At 35.9% G+C, this 20,498-nt stretch overlaps 1 protein-coding gene across 1 annotated transcript; it reads left to right on the forward strand.

Annotated features, from left to right (window-relative positions):
- The first annotated feature begins 888 nt into the window (after positions 1 to 888).
- LOC121319722 (alpha-N-acetylneuraminide alpha-2,8-sialyltransferase-like) lies at positions 889 to 19,861 on the forward strand. Its single transcript, XM_041257461.1, has 5 exons — positions 889 to 1,624; positions 7,217 to 7,361; positions 10,578 to 10,687; positions 14,883 to 14,975; positions 18,828 to 19,861. Exons 1-5 carry the CDS (start codon positions 1,434 to 1,436, stop codon positions 19,300 to 19,302), a joined length of 1,014 nt encoding a protein of 337 aa, XP_041113395.1. The 5' UTR covers positions 889 to 1,433; the 3' UTR covers positions 19,303 to 19,861.
- The last annotated feature ends 637 nt before the right edge of the window (positions 19,862 to 20,498 follow it).

Raw genomic sequence — 20,498 nt, forward strand, 5'->3', positions numbered from 1 at the left:
TTATGATTAGTCTCATTTTAATCTTCCGAGTTGTTGCTATCTGCTAATATTGAATTAAGCTTCTGTGATTGGCTTGCAATAACTATAGGTTACAAGGTATATATTATGCATACAAGCTCTGCGGAGCTCAGAACTTTGCTCGGTTTCCTGACACCTGCGTGTGTTGAGATTGTTCTCAGGTTTGCAAACTTTAACTATTAAACTTATTTACTCAAATCTTGTCTGTTCTACTGATTCTCTATCTTACGAAGTTAAAGTGAAAACTTCCACAACAGTCTGTGTGTATGTAATAAGTGCAGTCTCATATCCAAAGAGCTGTTTAATATTTAACTCAGCAAAGTAAAGAGAAGGTCATCAAAATAACTGTTATTCACGTAAATACCTAACACAGATCTGAGATGTTCCTAGCCTTTTAACCTAAATGAGGCACATTGGAAGGCATTAAGAATGTAATGACCGCTAACAAGCTAACACACAGGGCACAGTCCAGTCTGTAGGTCAGTTAAGGACAATGCCTTTAGCGATTTGGTATTTTATTGCCAGTGTATTCCAACCTTTCAAAGTTTAAATGCTAGGTTAATGCTAATCAAAGGTTTTTTGACTAAAACTGATATATAATATTAAACTGATATATATATATATATATATATATATATATATATATATATATATATATATATATATATATATATATATATATATATATATATATATACGTTGTGAACACTTTCCCACGGGTTAAATTAAGGCCAACCTACATTACAATGACTTTCATCTATCAGGAAAGTATTTCCTTTATATTTCAATCAAAATAGTAGTAAATTGCGAAAACACTTTTTTGAGGGAAGCCCTGACCTCATAGTTACACACCCCCAGAGAGTAAACTGCATCTCATTAGACTGTGCTGTAGCAGGTCGCGTTGGCAAAAACGCTTAGTTCGGAGGAAAGGGTGCTTCAGCTCCGTTCTAGTCATTTTCACAGTATTTCACAGAAAGCGTTGGGCCGGATTGTGATTAAATATATCAGAAATATCAGCAAGAAACGATGGGGCAGCTGAGTCTATGGCAACATGTTTCAAGAACTCTTGAGGCTGATGAAGAGGACTGCAGTGGTTTTGCACACCCAGGGAAGGATATCTTTGAATGAAGCAGTACAGATGAAGCTGATTAAACTGGAAACCGTGTTGTCCTTTCAGTGTATTAGCAGCTAAGATGAGCAAAGCAGGAGCATCGATGAGACTAAGGACTGGAAAATTCCACTGAATCTGGCAATTTAATTTCACGCCCAAAAGGATACAACTTCTTGGACCGTCACTACTGATTTCCATAAATTGAGGAATTTTCCCGTTCCATTGAGATAGTAAAACACAACGTTAGGTTAATCTGCAGTAATAATCGAATGCTTTAAAAAAAAAAAAAAACAGTATTCCAAATATGATGATAAAAACGATTCCAAAATGCCCCAGAACCAAGTTGCCTGTGGGGGCTGCCCTGTGTGTATTTGTGATCTGCTGGTTGTACATCTTCCCAGTTTTCAGGCTTCCCAGCGAGAAAGAGATTCTGAACGAAGTACTGCGACAGAGAAAACTATGGAAGAAAAACCAAACAGGAATCGCAATATACAGGTATTTTGTTCAGTCTAAATCTTAACAGTGATTTTGTTGCAACGAACCAGCCCCCGGCGGCTTGAAATGTAGGGTTCCAGGCTGCCGTATTTTGTTTCTGTATTTGGCTCCGCTTTTTGTATGTTTGCAGTCTGTGCTATTTGCCGTGGCCTTGTTTTGAGATTTGGCTCAGACTGGTTATAAAGCTATGTAAGTTTCCGTTAGTAGCAGTCCAGGCTTCTCCGGGTATTTTTGTTCAAGATTTTTACCAAGGATATAAAGCAGATTTTTTTTTAAATACATATCCGGCAGTAATTAAGTCTCTATTGATGCAATACTAGTCTGTTAAAAAAACAAAACAAACAAAAAAACACTTAATTAAACCCGATTCACGAAACAGTAGAGAAAGTCTCTGCAGGCTTTATTTAAGCACAGTTATTTCAAGGCACTTAAACGCTATAAGAAACAGAAATAGTAAACCGATGTGTCTAGGGAGGCCAGGCTTCATTGATCTACAAAGACTTGCTGAAGATGGGTTGGTTAAATTGTGGATAGATATTTATATAAACATGGCAGTATATAAACAGAGATAACGAATTCAAAGGGATGGGACTGTATAAAATACATTCTAAATTTACTACTGAAAATGCACAATTAGAAAAATTAGATTTGCAGACTGCTGTGTATATAGGATGTGTCTTCCAATAGTGAGCAAATCTGCTTTATTCACAGTACTGTTGTGTAAAATGGTGTGTGTGTGTGTGTGTATATATATATATATTATATATATGAAATATCTATATTATATAATATATCTATATATATATGGCTATGAAACCTACACCTATTGTTGGAAAACTAACCTCTGATTGTTAAACAGGATCACATGTATATATAATATATATAATATATATATATACTATATATATATATATTAGCATATACTAATATATATATATATATGGCTTGCATACTAATGAGCCGCTGCACACAGTGGCACTGGATCCATTTTTAAAGTGGGAGTGCTGAAAGCATTTAAACATAACTGTAATCCCTGTATATGATGGAGGCCATGCAAAGCCAGGGGGTACTATTGCACCCCCAGCACCCCTAGTTCCAGCGCCCCTGGCTTCACACTGAATAAATCACTACACACCACTGCATTCTAAATTCCATGACAAACTACCATTGTATTTGTTATTAGTTACAAAACTGCTGCCAAAAATGAGTGACATTCCACCTGTTTCCTTTAATACAGATGGGGATGAAACTCCAGATAACTGGTACAATATATAAAATATATAAATAAAATAAGTGCATCAGCAACTGCAAGACATAACAGTAGACAAGGAGCAGCAAAATGAAATAGAGGAAAACAAAGACTGAAAAAAACACTTAAAAAACAACGTGGGCTGTTAATGTACTTAAAGACTGGTTTAAAGAAAAAAATATGGACATTCAGTTTAAGAAAATGAGTTTTAAAAAAAATCTCAACAACATAAGGGAATTTTATGCCAGTGCAAGAAGTTCAAATGGGGACCAGTATTCAGTCTTATAACGCTGAGCTGGACTAAATTAGATATTTTAACAGTAGAAGTTTTACATCTCTGCTGACAGTGAGTTTAAAACCAACAAGAGCGTATTCCTGTCAGTCATGAAAACTTTTAGAAAAGCAGGTAAAGACAAGGCCAGACACCACTCCCCGAATTACCAGCCTGGAATTGAAGAATCTGTGGGAAACTGAAGCACTGTCCCTTGACACCGCGGTTGGATTGGTGCATAAAGTCTGGTTTGATCTTCAACTTAATCTGGCACAATTTGGATGCAAGGGTGTCCGACAACTAACAAAAACATTGTTTTGAGATCCGAAAGGATGAAAACTGATTTGAATATGTGTGCTTCGCATATAACGAGTACACACTCAACTGCAGGTACCGCTTCAGCACCCATGGCAGCTTTTCCTCTTACTTCTTTGGTGTCATTTGAAACTCCACCCATCATCAGAGTGTGTTCAGTCCTCTAGTTTCTAGTGAGATACCACTTTTAATGCAGAGATTCACAATAAACGGACATATGCAATTTAGTTTTAATAACAATAAATTAAATTAAATACGTTTTGGGACTATATTACTCTGTGGTTGCCTACACAATAAAAGTTTCTGGTTTTATCTTAATTTAAAATGTGTTTTACGTAATTTAATTATTTTTCATCCCCCAAATGACTGTTAGCCATGTTATAAGCATTATAAGCCACTTCGGGCCGTGCGGTTCCGATGATGAATACCACTTCTGGGGTAGTTAAAGACCACCACCCCAGGCGTGGTATATATGGCCCGTCATGGTGTATACTTTATATGTATACAGTGCATGTAGAAAGTCTACACCCCCTTGAACTTTTTTCCCCATTTTGTTGTCAGTGCTTAAGTTTCATGCATTTAAATTAGGATTTTTTTCCACTTATCTACACACCATACTCCACACTGTTAAGGGGAAAAAAGATTTTATTGAGAAAAATTATATATTAAAAATACAAAACTGAAAGATCATAATTGGATAAGTCTCCACCCCCCCTGAGTTAATACTTGGTGGAAGCACCTTTGGCAGCAATTACAGCTGTGAGTCTGCTGGGATAGGTCTCTACCAACTTTGCAAAACTGTTCAAGCTCTGTCAAGTTCCTTGGGGAGCGTTGATAGATGGCAATCTTCAAGTCATGCCACAAATATTGGATTGGCTCTGACTGGGCCACTCAAGGACATTGAGGCTTTGTTGTAAGTGATTCAGCAGCTGATGCATCGTTCACACACCCAAGTCTCTGTAAGTCACCTTGGATACTGTGATACTGTGTGTGTATGTGTGTATATATATATATATATATATATATATATATATATATATATATATATATATATATATATATATATAATCTGTGATGTTACTTTTTAAAACCATAGTGATCACAGAAAAAAATATGAATATCTCTAATGGGCAGGTTTGATTTTTTTGATGTGCCTGTTAAAAGTGGAAAGAATGAGATGTATGGGGATTGCTGTTTTGTTTGTTATCTTCAGAAGTTGGAAGCTATACAGTTATGCCTTTTGAGATATAATTTGTAGTATTGGGACAGGGTAGCGTGTACAGTATGTATTTCTGCCTAGTCTTGCACTAAATTAGATGAAAGTGGAGAAATCAGCTACACATAGTCCTCCTGTTACTGAGTTTTAGGGCCTAGTTTGGGAACACAGAGAGGTCATGTTTCAATGTTGTATTTGTATTGTGTTTTTATGTTTTGTACTGTTAAATTGTCCTGTCATAAATGATTGGACTGCAAGTTTTAAATTAATCTGTGTTAAATTGTTATGATGTTCTTCATTCATCATAATTAGGGCTGATTTTTGGTGCTTTACCCCAAACTTTCTAATTTCATTTAAGAATTCAATTGATATGTGTTTATAGTAAAATTGATTTAATTTACAGTTTATTTCTGTAAAACAACTAAATTGGCTTTTAAATTGGTCAAGCCTTAATTTTTGATTAACAAACAGGACGTGCAAACAAGATCGTAACATGTTAATAAGCTACTAATCTTCATTAAAGTTATAATGAAAAATAAAGTATTTTTTGCTGGACACACTTTATTTCAATCATTCTGCAGGACTGTATTTACACTAATAAAGAGCAGTCGCTTCTGCTTTGAAATGAAAACGTGACACACTTTTTAATAGCCCATTTAGAAAAGTAGAAAAGTCGGTGGAAAACACAGAAAATCAGAAGCCCCGATCGCAGTCCTGTTCCTTATACTGGGGTAACCCTATTGAATTATAAGAGAATGTAGAATCATATGTCACTTAGGTGAGGTTTTAATGTGACTGACTTCAAAAATTGTGAATGTAATGCATGCATCTAACGTTTGTATTCTTTATTGGGATATTTCTGTTCTGGTAGTTTTTGAATAGCACTTGCAAGTAGTTCTTGTAGGAATAATTCAATAATTTATAATGTAATATTTATCTGGGTTGATTTAGTTTTCTTACTAAGAATATTTAATTGACGTGTTACAAAGATCAAGGATTTACTACAAACACACGTTCACGCGTAGACACATGGAATTTTTAATCAACAGTAGTATTTTATTAAGTACACAAATAACAAACAGAAAACAGAAAAGTTAGAAAGTAAATATCTTAGTCTAAGCACAAAACACAATTCAAAAATATCACTGCATTCATGCTGGCTAGCCGGCAAATTAAATTTGACAGCTCCTGTCAACTCACACAAAAACTGCAGCACTCGAGCAAGCTATGACACAGTAGTTTGCTCACACACACACATGCCCACATACAACTACAGCCTCAGACTGAAACGATGCAGACAATCTTAGAATATATCACATTAAGCTTATTAATGGTATATAGATCAGGTATATGGCAAGTTTACTTTTAAAGAAATTCTTCATACAACAAGGTAGAAGTTATTTCACATACAGTGTGCAAACTAATTAATTAACAGTTTGATTCAATGTGAATGTTCAATGTGAATGTGCGTTACAATTAATTAATTTAGTTCCATGAAAGGAAACTCAGTCTGCTGAAGTGTCCAGTACAAAAAGCTCTTAACTGACAATGAAGTCTTCAATCCCTTGTTGGATCAAACTTGGCAACAAAGCTTTAAATTCTCGATAGAATCAACAAACAGCTGCAGCAGAGTCTTCAGTCCTCGTTATAGGATCCAAAACAGCACCCGTCCACTCTGTCCTTTTTGCTGAATCTTTTAGCTATGCAGGTAGCAGGGCACAGTTTCTTTTTTATACTGTGGTTTTAGGTGTACAGCAGACCTAGACTGGTTTTTCTGATAAGTGTCTGTAAGTTTTACGACTTAGGCCAGCTAGGCCTAAGTCTTGTTGCTTGTGGTCGCTGACTCGCTTGCAGCTTACTTCCTTGTCTTGGGTCTGTTTTCAGGAGGAGCCCTGTCTTGATTCAATTTTTAGGCATTCCTAGAGTTCCAGCTTTGCTCAGCAGAGTGACAGCACCTTGTTTAGCATTCGATGTGGAGCGCAAAATGTTCAGTTTTGTTTGGATATTTATAGTCTTTTCACTCTGCTAAATAGCCACTTTCATGAGATCATTTGGCTATCTTGCCTTTTTTTATAAACTCACGGTCCTTTGATGTTTTAATGTCCTTTTCCACTGGGACCTCGCTAGTTAATGTCTTGCTTGCATCAAAACGATTGTTGTTGCACGTGTGAATTATCTGTACGTAATTCAACTGTCCGCTCAGCCTAATCCGGTCACATATTTCAGTATTCCTGCCAAGAACCAAGGAGCCCTTTTTCTTAAGACAGAGCAGTTTGATTTTTTTCCTAAGACACAGCAGTTTCATTAGTTAGTCCAGTTATATCATTAATACACGTTCAAGTATTATCATATTCAGGGAATATGTCCCACAATTATTTAGTGTATTAGTGACAGGTGATGGAATATAGCAGAAAACAGCAAATTTCACTTTTTGACATTCCTCTTCAGGGAGCAATTTGCATTACAATGATGGGGTGTTAGCTTAACTTTTGCTATTGAATTTCCAAAGGTAATTTCCTCTTTTGTTTCTCCCCTTTTTAGGAAGCTAATGGAGGAGTGCTGTGATCCGAGGAACCTCTTTGCAGTGACAAAGCAGAACACTCCACTGGGAAAGAACCTTTGGTATGATGGAGAGTTATTCCACTCGCTCACAGTCAACAATGACACCTACTCTCTATTCATAAAGGTACGGGACAATTACATTTTATTTGTTTAATTTATTTATATATTTATTTTTTAGGTGAGGACATTTCTGGCTGTAACCTGGCACAATTCAAACTTGTTTGCCTTAATTCAGAAACATTTGTTTACTTAAATAAATAAATAAATAAATAATTCTGTACAGAATTAGAAAATTGTTGATATCGCTTTTACCATTTAGTAGTGGAATTAGTTTCATTGTTCTTTGCTGTACTTTCTCAAGGTGACCAGAGCTGAGGCCTAAAGCCCAGGACAGTAATTTGTAACCAGTGACAGTGTAATCTTTTTTATACAATATAGGCTACATATTTTCAGCTTGTATTGAGCAGGGGGCAATATTCATACCTTGTTTTTTGAAATACAGTATACCACATAGACATTCCTTTGAGCTAGTATACAGAAACCACCTGTGTTGATGAGTCTGCTGCTGTGTACTAAATGCATCATACTGCAGCTGCCGCTGTGTAAATTTACTGAGCTTGAACAATCAATATCAGAGAATTTCAAACACTTTTTAGGTGCAAAGCAGGTGCACACTTCATAATGAGATGGCAGTTTTGTAACTCATTCTGTTTTACATACTTTATTTAAAGAAGTGACATTCAAGAAACAGTAGTTTAAAAGTCTACACAATGAGGGTAGATATTAAAGGACAGAAGTTAACCCTGTGGCAAAATGACCGCTACAATGCTGCCGTACGTGCAGCGTATTTTGGCTAGGGTTACAATGACTTTTAGAATAGAAAATTATTTTTCTAGGACACACTGCTTTTCTAGATTTTGGAAATATGCATTTCCAGCGGGTCAGGAGTCAAAATGCATCAAATTGCAGGGACAAATTGAAGAATCAATTCAGACGAAATAATGCAGTGAACTTCAGTATCAAGAAAAAAACCAAAACAAAAACTATGCTAACCAGGGAATGGGCAAAGAGGATTGTTTTAACTTGAAATTCATATTATATTGAAAGTACTGATAGTGATGGTCACTTTGCTGAGTGAAGAAGGGGAACTGCATAAAACATATATTAATAGTACATTGCTAAACAAATAAACTTCAGTGCATTTCATAGTAGCATAGTAGCAGTAGTACAGCTTCCGCACACCACATTAACAAATCAATGTTGCTATGAGGGAATGAGTTGTAAACCTGGGTTGGCCACAATTAGCTAACTAATTCCATGTTTTTGTAGTAGCATCCTAAGATCTTAGTCATTGTTAACAATTTTCTTTATACTGCAATGCACATTTCACTGATAATGCGGTTCTTATGATGCATGACATCTGAAATGTTAGCATAGCCCCTCCTAAATTGTCATAAAATAACACCCAGTGGTGGGGCACTTTGAAGTTTGTTGTAAAATGTCGTGAAACTTCTCAGGTCCTCAACTAAAAGAGCTAACTGCACCAGGTGTTCAGAGATATAAAGCTTTATTAGTTTGTGCAAATGAGAACAGTTCATAAGAACATAAGAAAGTTTACAAACGAGAGGAGGCCATTCGGCCCATCTTGCTCGTTTGGTTGTTAGTAGCTTATTGATCCCAGAATCACATCAAGCAGCTTCTTGAAGGATCCCAGGGTGTCAGCTTCAACAACATTACTGTGGAGTTGATTCTAGACCCTCACAATTCTCTGTATAAAAAAGTGCCTCCTATTTTCTGTTCTGAATGCCCCTTTGTCTAATCTCCATTTGTGACCCCTGGTCCTTGTTTCTTTTTTCAGGTCAAAAAAGTCCCTTGGGTCAACACTGTCAATACCTTTTAGAATTTTGAATGCTTGAATTAGGTCGCCGCTTAGTCTTCTTTGTTCAAGACTGAACAGATTCAATTATTTTAGCCTGTCTGCATATGACATGCCTTTTAAGCCCGGAATAATTCTGGTCACTCTTCTTTGCACTCTTTCTAGAGCAGCAATATCTTTTTTTATAGCGAGGTGACCAGAACTGAACACAATATTCAAGATGAGGCCTTACTAATGCATTGTACAGTTTTAACATTACTAAATTCAACACTTTTCACAATGTATCAGAGCATCTTGTTGGCCTTTTTTTATAGCTTCCCCACATTGTCTAGATGAAGACATTTCTGAGTCAACAAAAACTCCTAGGTCATTTTCATAGATTCCTTCTCCAATTTCATTATCTCCCATATGATATTTATAATACACATTTTTATTTCCTGCATGCAGTACCTTACACTTTTCTCCATTAAATGTCATTTGCCATGCGTCTGCCCAGTTCTGAATCTTATCTAGATCATTTTGAATGACCTTTGCTGCTGCAACAGTGTTTGCCACACCTCCTATTTTTGTGTCGTCTGCAAATTTAACAAGTTTGCTTACTACACCAGAACACCAGGTATTTACGAGGTAACACAATAAAGATCAACCGATAAGCTGGAGCCAGCTCAGTTGGGGTAATTAACAGATAAGCTGGAGCCATGTTCCTTTTTGTCACACCACCCACAGTTTAGCTATTTCAGCCACACGTACCTGCAGTTTAATACATTTACTTTATTTCTGTAAACTTAATAGATCATAAACTCAAAAGATTTTAAAACATATAACTCAGTGAATAAATGTAGTACAGGGTTCCCTACAAAACCCATGTCCAAAAAAAAAGGACAGGGCCAAGTGGTTTTTTTTCAGGGATAATAGCTCTACTATGATAGCATGGTTTGTTTTAACCACAATTTCAACTGTTTTCAAACTGTATTTACATTCGTATGTCTTTGCTGTAACTGGGTAGAGTTTGGCACAAAACAGCAATTCCGTACACATGTCTGTCATTGAGTTGACGACGTTTCTTTTGTTAGTTCTATGATTGTGCACATCGTAAGCAAGGTTCAAAACCAGGTGCGTTTGCACAAGCTGTATTGACATTTCTTTCTATTGGCATGAAATTAAAATATTTCTGTTGAATTTAAAACTGAATCAGTGATGATCAAAGAATTATGTCATGTTGTGTAAGCTACATTAATTGATCACTTAAGACTACTTCAATTAAACAGCATTGGGTCCACAAGTTTTGTGAATAGGGCCCATGGTCTCAGAAGAGAGTGACATTTTAAGGTATAGTTTGTGTCATATTTACAATTTCTTAAAAGACACATGCATCTGAAGTAGTATTGATTTAAATGGCCTCCTTCTGCTGTTGCTGAGAAGCAGGGGTGTTTCTTAATAAAAGGCCCTGCTTTGTGTTGATAGGAGAGCCCATTGCAGATGCCCTTGAAGAGGTGCTCTGTAGTCGGCAACGGTGGAATCCTGAAGAACAGTGGCTGCGGTAAACACATTGATCAAACCTATTTCATCATGAGGTAAACAGACTTTCTGATTAGATGTTATTAACCACATTATACTGATTAGATATACTAACATGCTGGTCCCTTTTTGTATAGTAAGGAAATTAGGAAATGTTAATTTTGTGAAGCTGATAATATGGGCTGTATTTTTCATGGTAAAAAAAATTGCTTATTTCACAACACACCACATATTTCACATATTTTAAGCATAATATTTACTAGTAGGGGTGGGACGGTTTAAAATTTTCACTGTATCATAATTGTTAAAAAAATAAATAACCTTAATATCACGGAATACAGTACATCATGCAAGTTATCAAATAAAGGCTCAAAAGATGAAAGACTACTGTAAATCACTTAAATTACCGTAATTCACAAAAATAAAACCAACAAAACACATTTCCTTTCCTGGAATGATTTAAACATTTGGTGTTTAGTATTTTACTGTGCCAAATAACTTGGTATGTTTCTTTTTTATAAAGACAATCAGAATAATCAAATTATTTATAAATATATATATATAGATAATATATATATAATATATATATATAATTTATATATTATATTTTTTTTTTTGTACACTGTCAACATGTTACAGTCCTGTCAATGTTATACTACAACAGTATTAAGATCTATTATTTGCTCAAAATGACGTGGCGCTGTAATTTGTATTTTAACTTCTAAAATTAAATTTAAAATATATATACACACTTTGTTTAGCTGATGGCAAATAGAATTGGGAAATGATCGGTCTTTTGCTTAAAACACAAACATGTACCCGTACAGGTTATTATTTAAGAGCAGAGATGAGTCGTTTATTTTTTCATCCGGATAAATAAAATATGTATAGCAAATATTTTAATTGTAAAACATGTTATTGGATTTACATTTACTCAGTGCACAAGTACGCTTCCAATGATTATTACACGTGGAGTTTGTAAAAAAAAAAAAAAAAAGTTTCTTCACTTACCTAAGAAAATTGGAATACTGTTAGTATTTAAACAAAACTACATTGATAATAAGTAGGCTATCCTGCTGCAGTCGCAGGTCTGTGCTAGTTTTGTTTGAGACATTGGTCGTGTTCTTGTAGCGCAGATTTCCGCAGTTCTGCACAGCGCTGCACAGAATCTTGGAGATGCGCTGAATACGTCACTCAACACCCACGGAAATATGTGCAGATTCTGCACAGCCCTGCGCAGCTTTGAAATGTTATTGCGGGATGCTGGCTGCGACTGTGAACCAAAGGGACGATGCAAAGATCACGAGTGACCTGCTAAACGTAATGCAAATAACCACTAAAACTACTGCTGCTGCCTTGTTAGCGCAGGCGAACAACATTTTATCATTATACAATGAAGCCGTGAACAGCCTTGTCAACGCTATATTAAATAAATAAATAAATAGACACACAAAAAAAAAAAAAAACATAATGTACTAAATCCGTGATAAGTGCTGTATAATTTTGCAACAGTGTTAATGTATTACATTAAACTGACTTGATAATCCAGACTAATGTAAATATAGCACGGTGAAAACTTGGGCAACGCTGCAAGGTTTGGAGAAGGTGTTTCTCTAAAAGCTGCGTATGACGTCATTAAGACAGCAGCCATGAGCAGCAGACGCAGCAATTGAAACGTGTATTCTGTGTCGTGGACCGTTTCCTTCAAAACCATTATCAAAATACTGTATCAGTTCACAAAAAGAGCTTCCTCAGATTCTTTGCTAAGGCTGCAGCTACCATCGCTTGATTTAATAGACGCGTTTTTGCAGTTGAAAAAATTGTTAACTGGCGTATAACCAAATTATGATAATTGCGGTTTAGAATAAAAGCAACGGTATTAATACCGTAATGTACCTAAACCGCGGTAAACCGAAAAATCGGCATACCGACCCATCCCTATTTACTAAAGTAAAAAAAAAAATAGCGCTGTCCTATTGAAAATGTATAATTTTTCTCTACAGTTATTATACAGCAAATGTTCCTAAATATTTAAATGCTTACCTGGACAACATTTCAAACACATTCTATTTTTACCACCAGCGAATTATCAAACAAAATTAATAAATAAATAAATAAATAAATAGATCTTGCAGCTGTATGTGTTTAATCATTTATCGGAAGCAAACCAAACCGGCTGCCAAATATGACAATAAAGCAAACGTTTGCTGTATTTACTTTTGTTTACACTATTCTTTCAGAAATGTGAGTCTTCATGTGGAACTACGCGTTACACGGCAATGGGTAAATCTCACGGAAATAGTGAACTCTGTGAAAAAATACAACCTTACTGGTAATATCAGTCTGTTCTGTCCCATCCTTTTTATTCTCCCAGAAAATATTTTTTTTAGTGGTAGTATGAAGGGCACTCCTCTTTGACATCGTCACAATTTAGCATTCATTACAGCGTTTCTTGAAGCTCAGGAAGCAGAGAAGCTCTTTTCTATAAAATATGAAACCATGATAAAAGCACATGTCTTTGTTTATCAGCAGATCTTGAATACGGAAATAGAACTTTACCACCTGAAAAGTCTGTTGTTAGTACTTTATTACCCACAACCTATCAGATTTTTTAACAGTTATACAGTTATGGATACCCTGGTTAAACAAATCGCACAAGGCAACGTGATAAGACTTGCTGTAATCCAGTAAACCTAGCAACCAAGTAACACATACATACATGCATGCAAACAGGCTCTGAACGTAGACTAATCATTTTCAGACACTGTAGTATTGACAGCTTTACAGAAGTTAAAATCCAGTTTCTGTATCAGTAGTGGGTGGGTCTCAGTTCAGTAATTTTTTATTTTCAACAATGTCGAGAGGAAGCCTGATGAACAATGTTTGCATAGTCTTCCTGTCCACACCTCAAAGGCCTGCTGGTGTAGACATAAATTATCATCCATATGTAAACAAACGGTAAAACAGGATGTTTGGTGTATTAAAAGTTAACATATAGGGGCTTGACAGCTCTGTTTGTAGTTCACCTCTCTGAATTACATTCATGCACCCTGCATTGACCAGTATAATAATTAAGCTGGATGGGTCTCCTAATAACATTTCAGGAACTTGCGTTAAACTAGGTTAGCTATAATGCAGGACATACTCAACTAAACACTCAGGAATGAGGTACAACTCATGTAAAGAGGACTGCCCTGTTACAGACCTAAAAATCAATTAAATTATCTAAATCCTCTTGTCTGTTTTTACTTAAAACCCAAAACATCCCTGCACACTTACTTGGTTGAAATTTGAAAAATGGGCCTCAGGGGGAAAAAAATCCTTGGGAAGATAATGGCCAAAATAAGTAAGGAAGCAAAGCTGAGTGAACTACAGTAAGTTACAAATTATTATATAATGTGACTGCAGTACAAATCCTCACCAGTGTTGAGATAAAAACTCACAAGTAGTGCCTGTATATCATAAGTATATACCATAAAAAGCATCTGGACAGCGGATATGAAATGAAAGGAAAAAAAAAAAACGTTGTCTGGGTTACTTGCTCCAGCAGGTACAAAACAAGCCCATAAAGCAGAAAACAACCCCTCTAAGCTCTGCAGGTTCACACCCATGGCCAGCAATTACATTTAACGTGATAACCTCTTTATAGGCTAAATAACATTTCTCTTTTGATTTACTAATTATTAATGTTAAACAAGTAAAATAATCTTTTTTTCTAAATTACCAGTTTTGTCATTTATTTTTTGACTAATCGCATGATTGTTTCAGACTTTCGATTTTAAATCTAGTAAGTATATTTTATAACTAAAAAAGACAATTATATGGTTTATGATAGTGTTAATGACCTCAGTGTCGTTCCTTAATTGGCAGATAATGACTATTATCATAATGATTATCTGCCAGTTAAGGCTCTCCAAGTCAGTTATTAAGACCTAATTCCTACCATAGTGCCCACAATGTAGCAATATTTCCATGCATGGTAAGACAAAAGACAAGCCAGCAAAAAAAAAAAAACACTTCACAAATGAACCTAAGTATATGGTTTACCACAGTTTCACTATGCTTTTACACACTTTGCAGTGCTTTTACTGTGGTAAACTTTTATAAGGAGTCTCTGTGAAGTGACTAAAGCAGAATTCTTACAACCTTGGTGGGTGTTAAACCTTGTTATGTCTAAAAGTTACAATGCTTCCCAAATGTGCTAAGAATGTTTTTTCTGCCTTCTCTAAGTTCCATCTTGTGTTTATACAGGTGCAATCTCCCCCCGCTCTCCAAGCATTACACAGAGGATGTTGGGACCAAGGCACACTTGGTGACAGCCAACCCCAGCATTATTGAAAATAGGTAAAGGCCATCTTTATTCTTATTCACCAAACACAGACCTAAGATAAACATTATGTCTGATTTGGGGTCAATTTTGCAAAACAAGCAAAGTCATGTAATATATATTCTGAACTCCTTCCTGAGGCTCAGAGAGCAGGCATTGTTTGTGTTTTACATCACATGCTCGTTCACTTGTGGTCTGCAGAACAGGCTGTGGGTTCTACTCAGAAACTTAGGTCCAATATCTGGAATGGTCATTTTGATGCAAATAATAGCTTTCAATGATAGAAAACCAAAGTAAACCTTGATTAGTATCGTTTTTACTGTGCATTTTCATTTAGATTTGGATAACTGTGCCAGTGAGAGCAGATGGTGTACTTTTAAAGCATATTAAATGATTTGGCTTTGTAATAGCCCTGCCATCCTATCGTTAAATTTTAGGAATATGAGAAATACATTTTACCTCCTTGTGAATAAAAGTTAATAAGGAAGTATAAATGCTTGAAGTATCTATTATCTACCTACCAAAGGTCAATCTCTGAAAGTATGGAAATTCAGTGAAGTAGCGTATAAGTAGACTGCCATGAGTAACAATGAGTCCCTTCATTGAGCTTAATGGGGGTGGGGGTTCATCAGATTAACTGCTGCTGAACAGTAGCCTATTCTCAATCATACAGTATAAGTGATGTGGTATTGCAACCCTCTCAGCTTCTTGATGCTAAATAAGGGACACTGACTGTCCTTGATTACAGCTAGACAAAAATGTGAAAAGCTTTCCAATGTTGTCTGCTTGAGGGTCTGTTTTAAACAGAAAATCAACCTAATGGCAGTTCAGGTGGAGGTCTACCAGCAGGGTCATACCTTTTTTTGGTTTTGAGGCTATTCTTCATAGAAGATAATAGATAAGTTATGTGTACCCGTGTTCATTCTACAGGAATACATGCCTGTGTTTTTTAAGGATGTGGACTAAATACTTTTGACTCCTTGTCACACAATTTAAGCCATTTGTTCATTATATTTTATTGAGTCTGCAACTATTTGTTTCTTTTTAATTAAATTGAAATTAGCATTTTAATTGTGCTAAAGACAAACCAAGGTATGTGTGGGACTGTGGTAAATCACACTAACACCTATCTTAAATTTCCTTACCCTGCATTCTCATTCCTGTGACCTTGTTAAGCTTATACTGCAGCATGCGTCTCTTCAGCCGTGTGCTTGAGAAGCTGTAAACGTGCATGCCTGAGGATTTCAAGTAAATGGACGTAAGGGCAGCATATTAAGTTAAAATACCACATATTCAACTTTTCTTTAGATGTCTGGTACATTTTGGGGGATTTCAAGAAAGCAGGACTTTTTTCAGACTGCTTCACATGACACAGGGATGTCATGTGAAATATAGACAAAGGTCATATGCTTATATTTCATTTTATAATCTGATTCCTGGGTGACAGCAGTTAATAATATTTGTCCATAGTTTACTCTTCTGTCCACTGTAGAAAGCTAATCTTGTGTCTTGTGTTTATGTTCTTGAAGGATAAGATATTTTCAGCTGCAGGCATACAAGGTTTGTGTTTTGGAACTCTGGTACTCTGTCATCTTAAAAGGGATGCTTTTAAGAGTATCACAACTTGAACTTCTCCTTAGTTACACTGTGCCTTAACAGAAAAGCTTATTTAAAAAAAAAAAAGAATCCTGTTCAATAGTTACTGTATATTTAACACAATTCTGCCATCCATTCCCATTTTTCAATATACAGAAATGGAAGTGAAGTATCAAAACTATTGCAAAGGAAAATATCCTATATTAGTCATTATATTTTTTGTAATTCTTAAACTTTTTGATTCACAGTGGACCACTGAATGGTATTTCCATTTGGCTGCACAGAAAACTGTATTGTTATGGACATCTCACTGGTTCTTCAGAGAACAACATTTCATGTTTTTCTTTTTTTACATGAAACAATAACCAGCTTGATTTCATTGCTGATTAATTAAGTATTCATATATGACCCGCAAACTCATTTATGACTAGAATTGAATGATTGTAAGTACTCCCGTAATAGAGCTCAATTTCCTATGTAACGAGGACTACACTTGCATAGCACTCAAATTGGATCCCCAAAATAAGAACCAATTGGAGAAGCAGTTCTTCTGTTTTGAGGATCTAATAGACCCTGAGTACAGTATTCTCATAGTATTGCAACTATTAACTGTTGCTTTTTTTAAACTATGGACCCGCATTCATTGCATGTTCCAAAAAAAGCTTCTGCCTTCCAAAGTAGGTACGACATGGTTGTTTACAATAGTCTGTTTCAGATGGCATACTGAATTTCACTTTCAGTAGGAAGCTGGAATCCTATAAACATATACATGTTGAGTTCCTTAAATTCAATCTCTGTTTCTAGACCACAAATTACTATCCCCTTATATGCACTGACAGCTAGGTGTTGCATGGGGGAAGGTTCATGGTTACACTCTGGTGTTCCAATTGTACTAGGAGAGTAGACATGTTTGTGAGCTTTATTGAGTCCTCAGTGGGGTTTTAATCTGCTGGGGTGTATTTAAGAGTTTAGAATCTTAGAAGGAGTTTAGCGAGTTAAGATTAACCATACTTCAAGCACAATACAGAAACCAGGACCTGAAGACACTGAAATTAAGTAGTCTTAGGACAGAAGGAAGGAGACACTTTGTCATGGAATGGGTTACCTATTCATATTGTTGAGGAAGAAATGCTTTTATGCTTTAAAACCTAAATTTGACAAGTTTTGAGATCAATCTGCTACAAGGCCTCCTCTTGTTTGTAAAATTTCTTGTGTATTTTCCAGCTGTGGTGGGGAAAATTTCCAACATACATGTTTTATTTACATTGATTTTTAAGTTGTTGTGCCCTTTATTTTAAAACATACGATAATACAATAAATAAGGACTGCAGAAAACTTTCATGCTTCTTCATATAAATTCAGGGAAACACATTGAAACTACTTAAGGGTCTATGACAATTCATCACGGACAATTTATCACCAACAATTCATCACAAGCAGTTCATCACCAGGTACAATTCATCACCAGCAACAATTCATTAGGGAGGGTAGATTATCATATCACAGCTGTTTAAAACGCTATAGGTGAAAATGACCGGTGCAGTGTTTGTAACCCTAACCCTAATCGGTGAGTTATTGTCTGTGATGAATTGTCTCTGGTGATTAATTGTTGGTGATGAAAAGTGCATGACATATTGACAGGATAACGAAGCTACATGATTACTTGTGTTCTACAGGCACATGTTCATAGAATCTACTGACTTACAGGCAACCACTTTGGTCGAAAGTAAAAAGTAGATTGGCAGACACTGACAGTGTTATTTGATTTTGGAAATGTTTTCATGCTTGGTTGGTACACGTAATTTGGGCAAGTGTACCGTTAACTTATTTCCTACTCCAGCTTCCTTGACACAGAAAGTAAAATATTTATTTTCTGATTCAAAGCAACAGCAATTAATTTTGGTGCAATATAAACTAAGTGTGACTGTTTAAACTCCGGGCACTGAATTTATAAAAGGAAAAAAATTATAATTTAGAGGATTAACAGCTGCTGCTATTGCTGATGAACTCTGTGTTTTGCAATTAGGGTTTAACCCTTTGGGCCCAATTTAAATAAAACACAGTCAGTGGCAAATGCTGCATGTTTTTTCTTTCTGTTCCATAGCACAATTTATCAATTTGTATTGTTGTACACCTCCATTGATATTTCCATAAAGAGTCACCTCCATATACATGACTGCAGTGTTCCGTTATATTTAAATGTCCGCATTGGAACATTTCACAATTGTAATTAATACAACCTGACTCATTTCCTTTTCCTTATTAACTTACAGATTTCAGAACCTGCTTTTATCCAGGAAAGCGTTTGTGGAATATGTCAAAGCCTATGATTCAAGCTTCATCTACATGCCTGCTTTTTCCATGAAGCCTGGAACTGACCCCTCTATACGAGTTTACCACACTCTGTCTGACGTCAGTGCCAACCAGACCGTCCTTTTTGCCAACCCAGACTTCTTGAGGAATGTGGGGAAGTTCTGGAAGAGCAGAGGGATCCATGCCAAGCGTCTATCCAGTGGCATGTTCCTTGTCAGCTTGGCTCTTGGACTTTGTGATGAAGTGACACTCTATGGCTTTTGGCCTTTCTCGTTCGACTTGCAGGAGAGGTTTATAAGCCATCACTATTACGATAATGTTATGCCTTTTTCTGGATTCCACGCCATGCCAGAGGAATTTCTTCAGCTTTGGCATCTCCACCAAAGCGGCACTTTACGAATGCAGGTTGGCCAGTGCAATGAGGAAATGGGCTAGCCCTGTGACCCTGAGCTAGACCTTGCCTTCTCATTGCATCTTATCATGGAGAACAAGCACTGGCATTTCCTTTGGACATATTTCTTCAGTTGATAAGGGCAGGTCATTTTAATGAGTGAGAGTGTGACTTTTTACAATTCCTTTTTTTAACGGTGAATGCAATTTGTGGGATCATGTAAAAAAAAAAAAAAAAAAAAAAAAAAAGAAAACTGAGGAAATAGCTCGTTCTGCACTGTACAAGGACTGGATTTTAGCTAGTACATTGTTATTGCAACTCTTTCCAAGATTGTCCCAGAGACATCAATCTGAACAAGTGGTTACAACAGTCTTTTTCAAACAGTATATACAGTACTGTACACACAAACAAATCCCAAGACACCAGCAACAGTAATACGTAGCAAAGTAAACTAATAGCGAATCTCAGAAAGCTTTGTCTTAAAATTGAGTATAAGCTTTCAGATTTAACATAGTCAGAAATAGGGGGGAAAGATATGCAAATGAATAAGTACCAATGTCCATTTTATATCATGTGACAACGGAAGTATAGCAATCCTTCTGGAACTGTGTATGCCGTATATATATATATATTATAGATATATATATATATATGATATATATATATATATATACCACTGACCTACTGGATTACCACTATTGTACAAATCTGCATATTAAATAACAAGTCAAGCTTTTGTAAAATAAAGTACTTTAGTAGCTGATTGGTAAACAGGCTCACCATATTCTAAGACCAGCAGTAGTAACTGATTGGAAATATTAGGCCTAGTGAATCTGTTCTAACAGGTTTGTGCTCTATAGACAACATTCATTTTAGAGTTGGTTCCTGTAACATATCCGCATTCAGTTCTCGGCCAAAAATGTATGTATTCTTTTTTTTGGTTGGTTTGTTTGCAGATGTCTTACTGCTTACTGTGGGTGCTTTTTGTGGAGACCTATATCTACAGAACCAATATATTTTTCTAGTTTCCTAGCAATCAATTCTGAATTAATGTTATATGTATTTTTTTTTTTTTTCCCCTGTGATTTGATAGAAGGATCCAAGCTTAGATAAGTGCTTCACAGACACGATTACCAGTTCAGCAAAAGTGTGCCAATTACCAGTATTGAACTTTACTTTACATCATTGTGTGGGTTCTGTCATAACTGCAATAATATCCAAGGAAAGTTCTTTAGAAATA

This window comes from Polyodon spathula, chromosome 8 (genome assembly GCF_017654505.1).
Source record: "Polyodon spathula isolate WHYD16114869_AA chromosome 8, ASM1765450v1, whole genome shotgun sequence".
Taxonomy (NCBI): Eukaryota; Metazoa; Chordata; class Actinopteri; order Acipenseriformes; family Polyodontidae; genus Polyodon; species Polyodon spathula.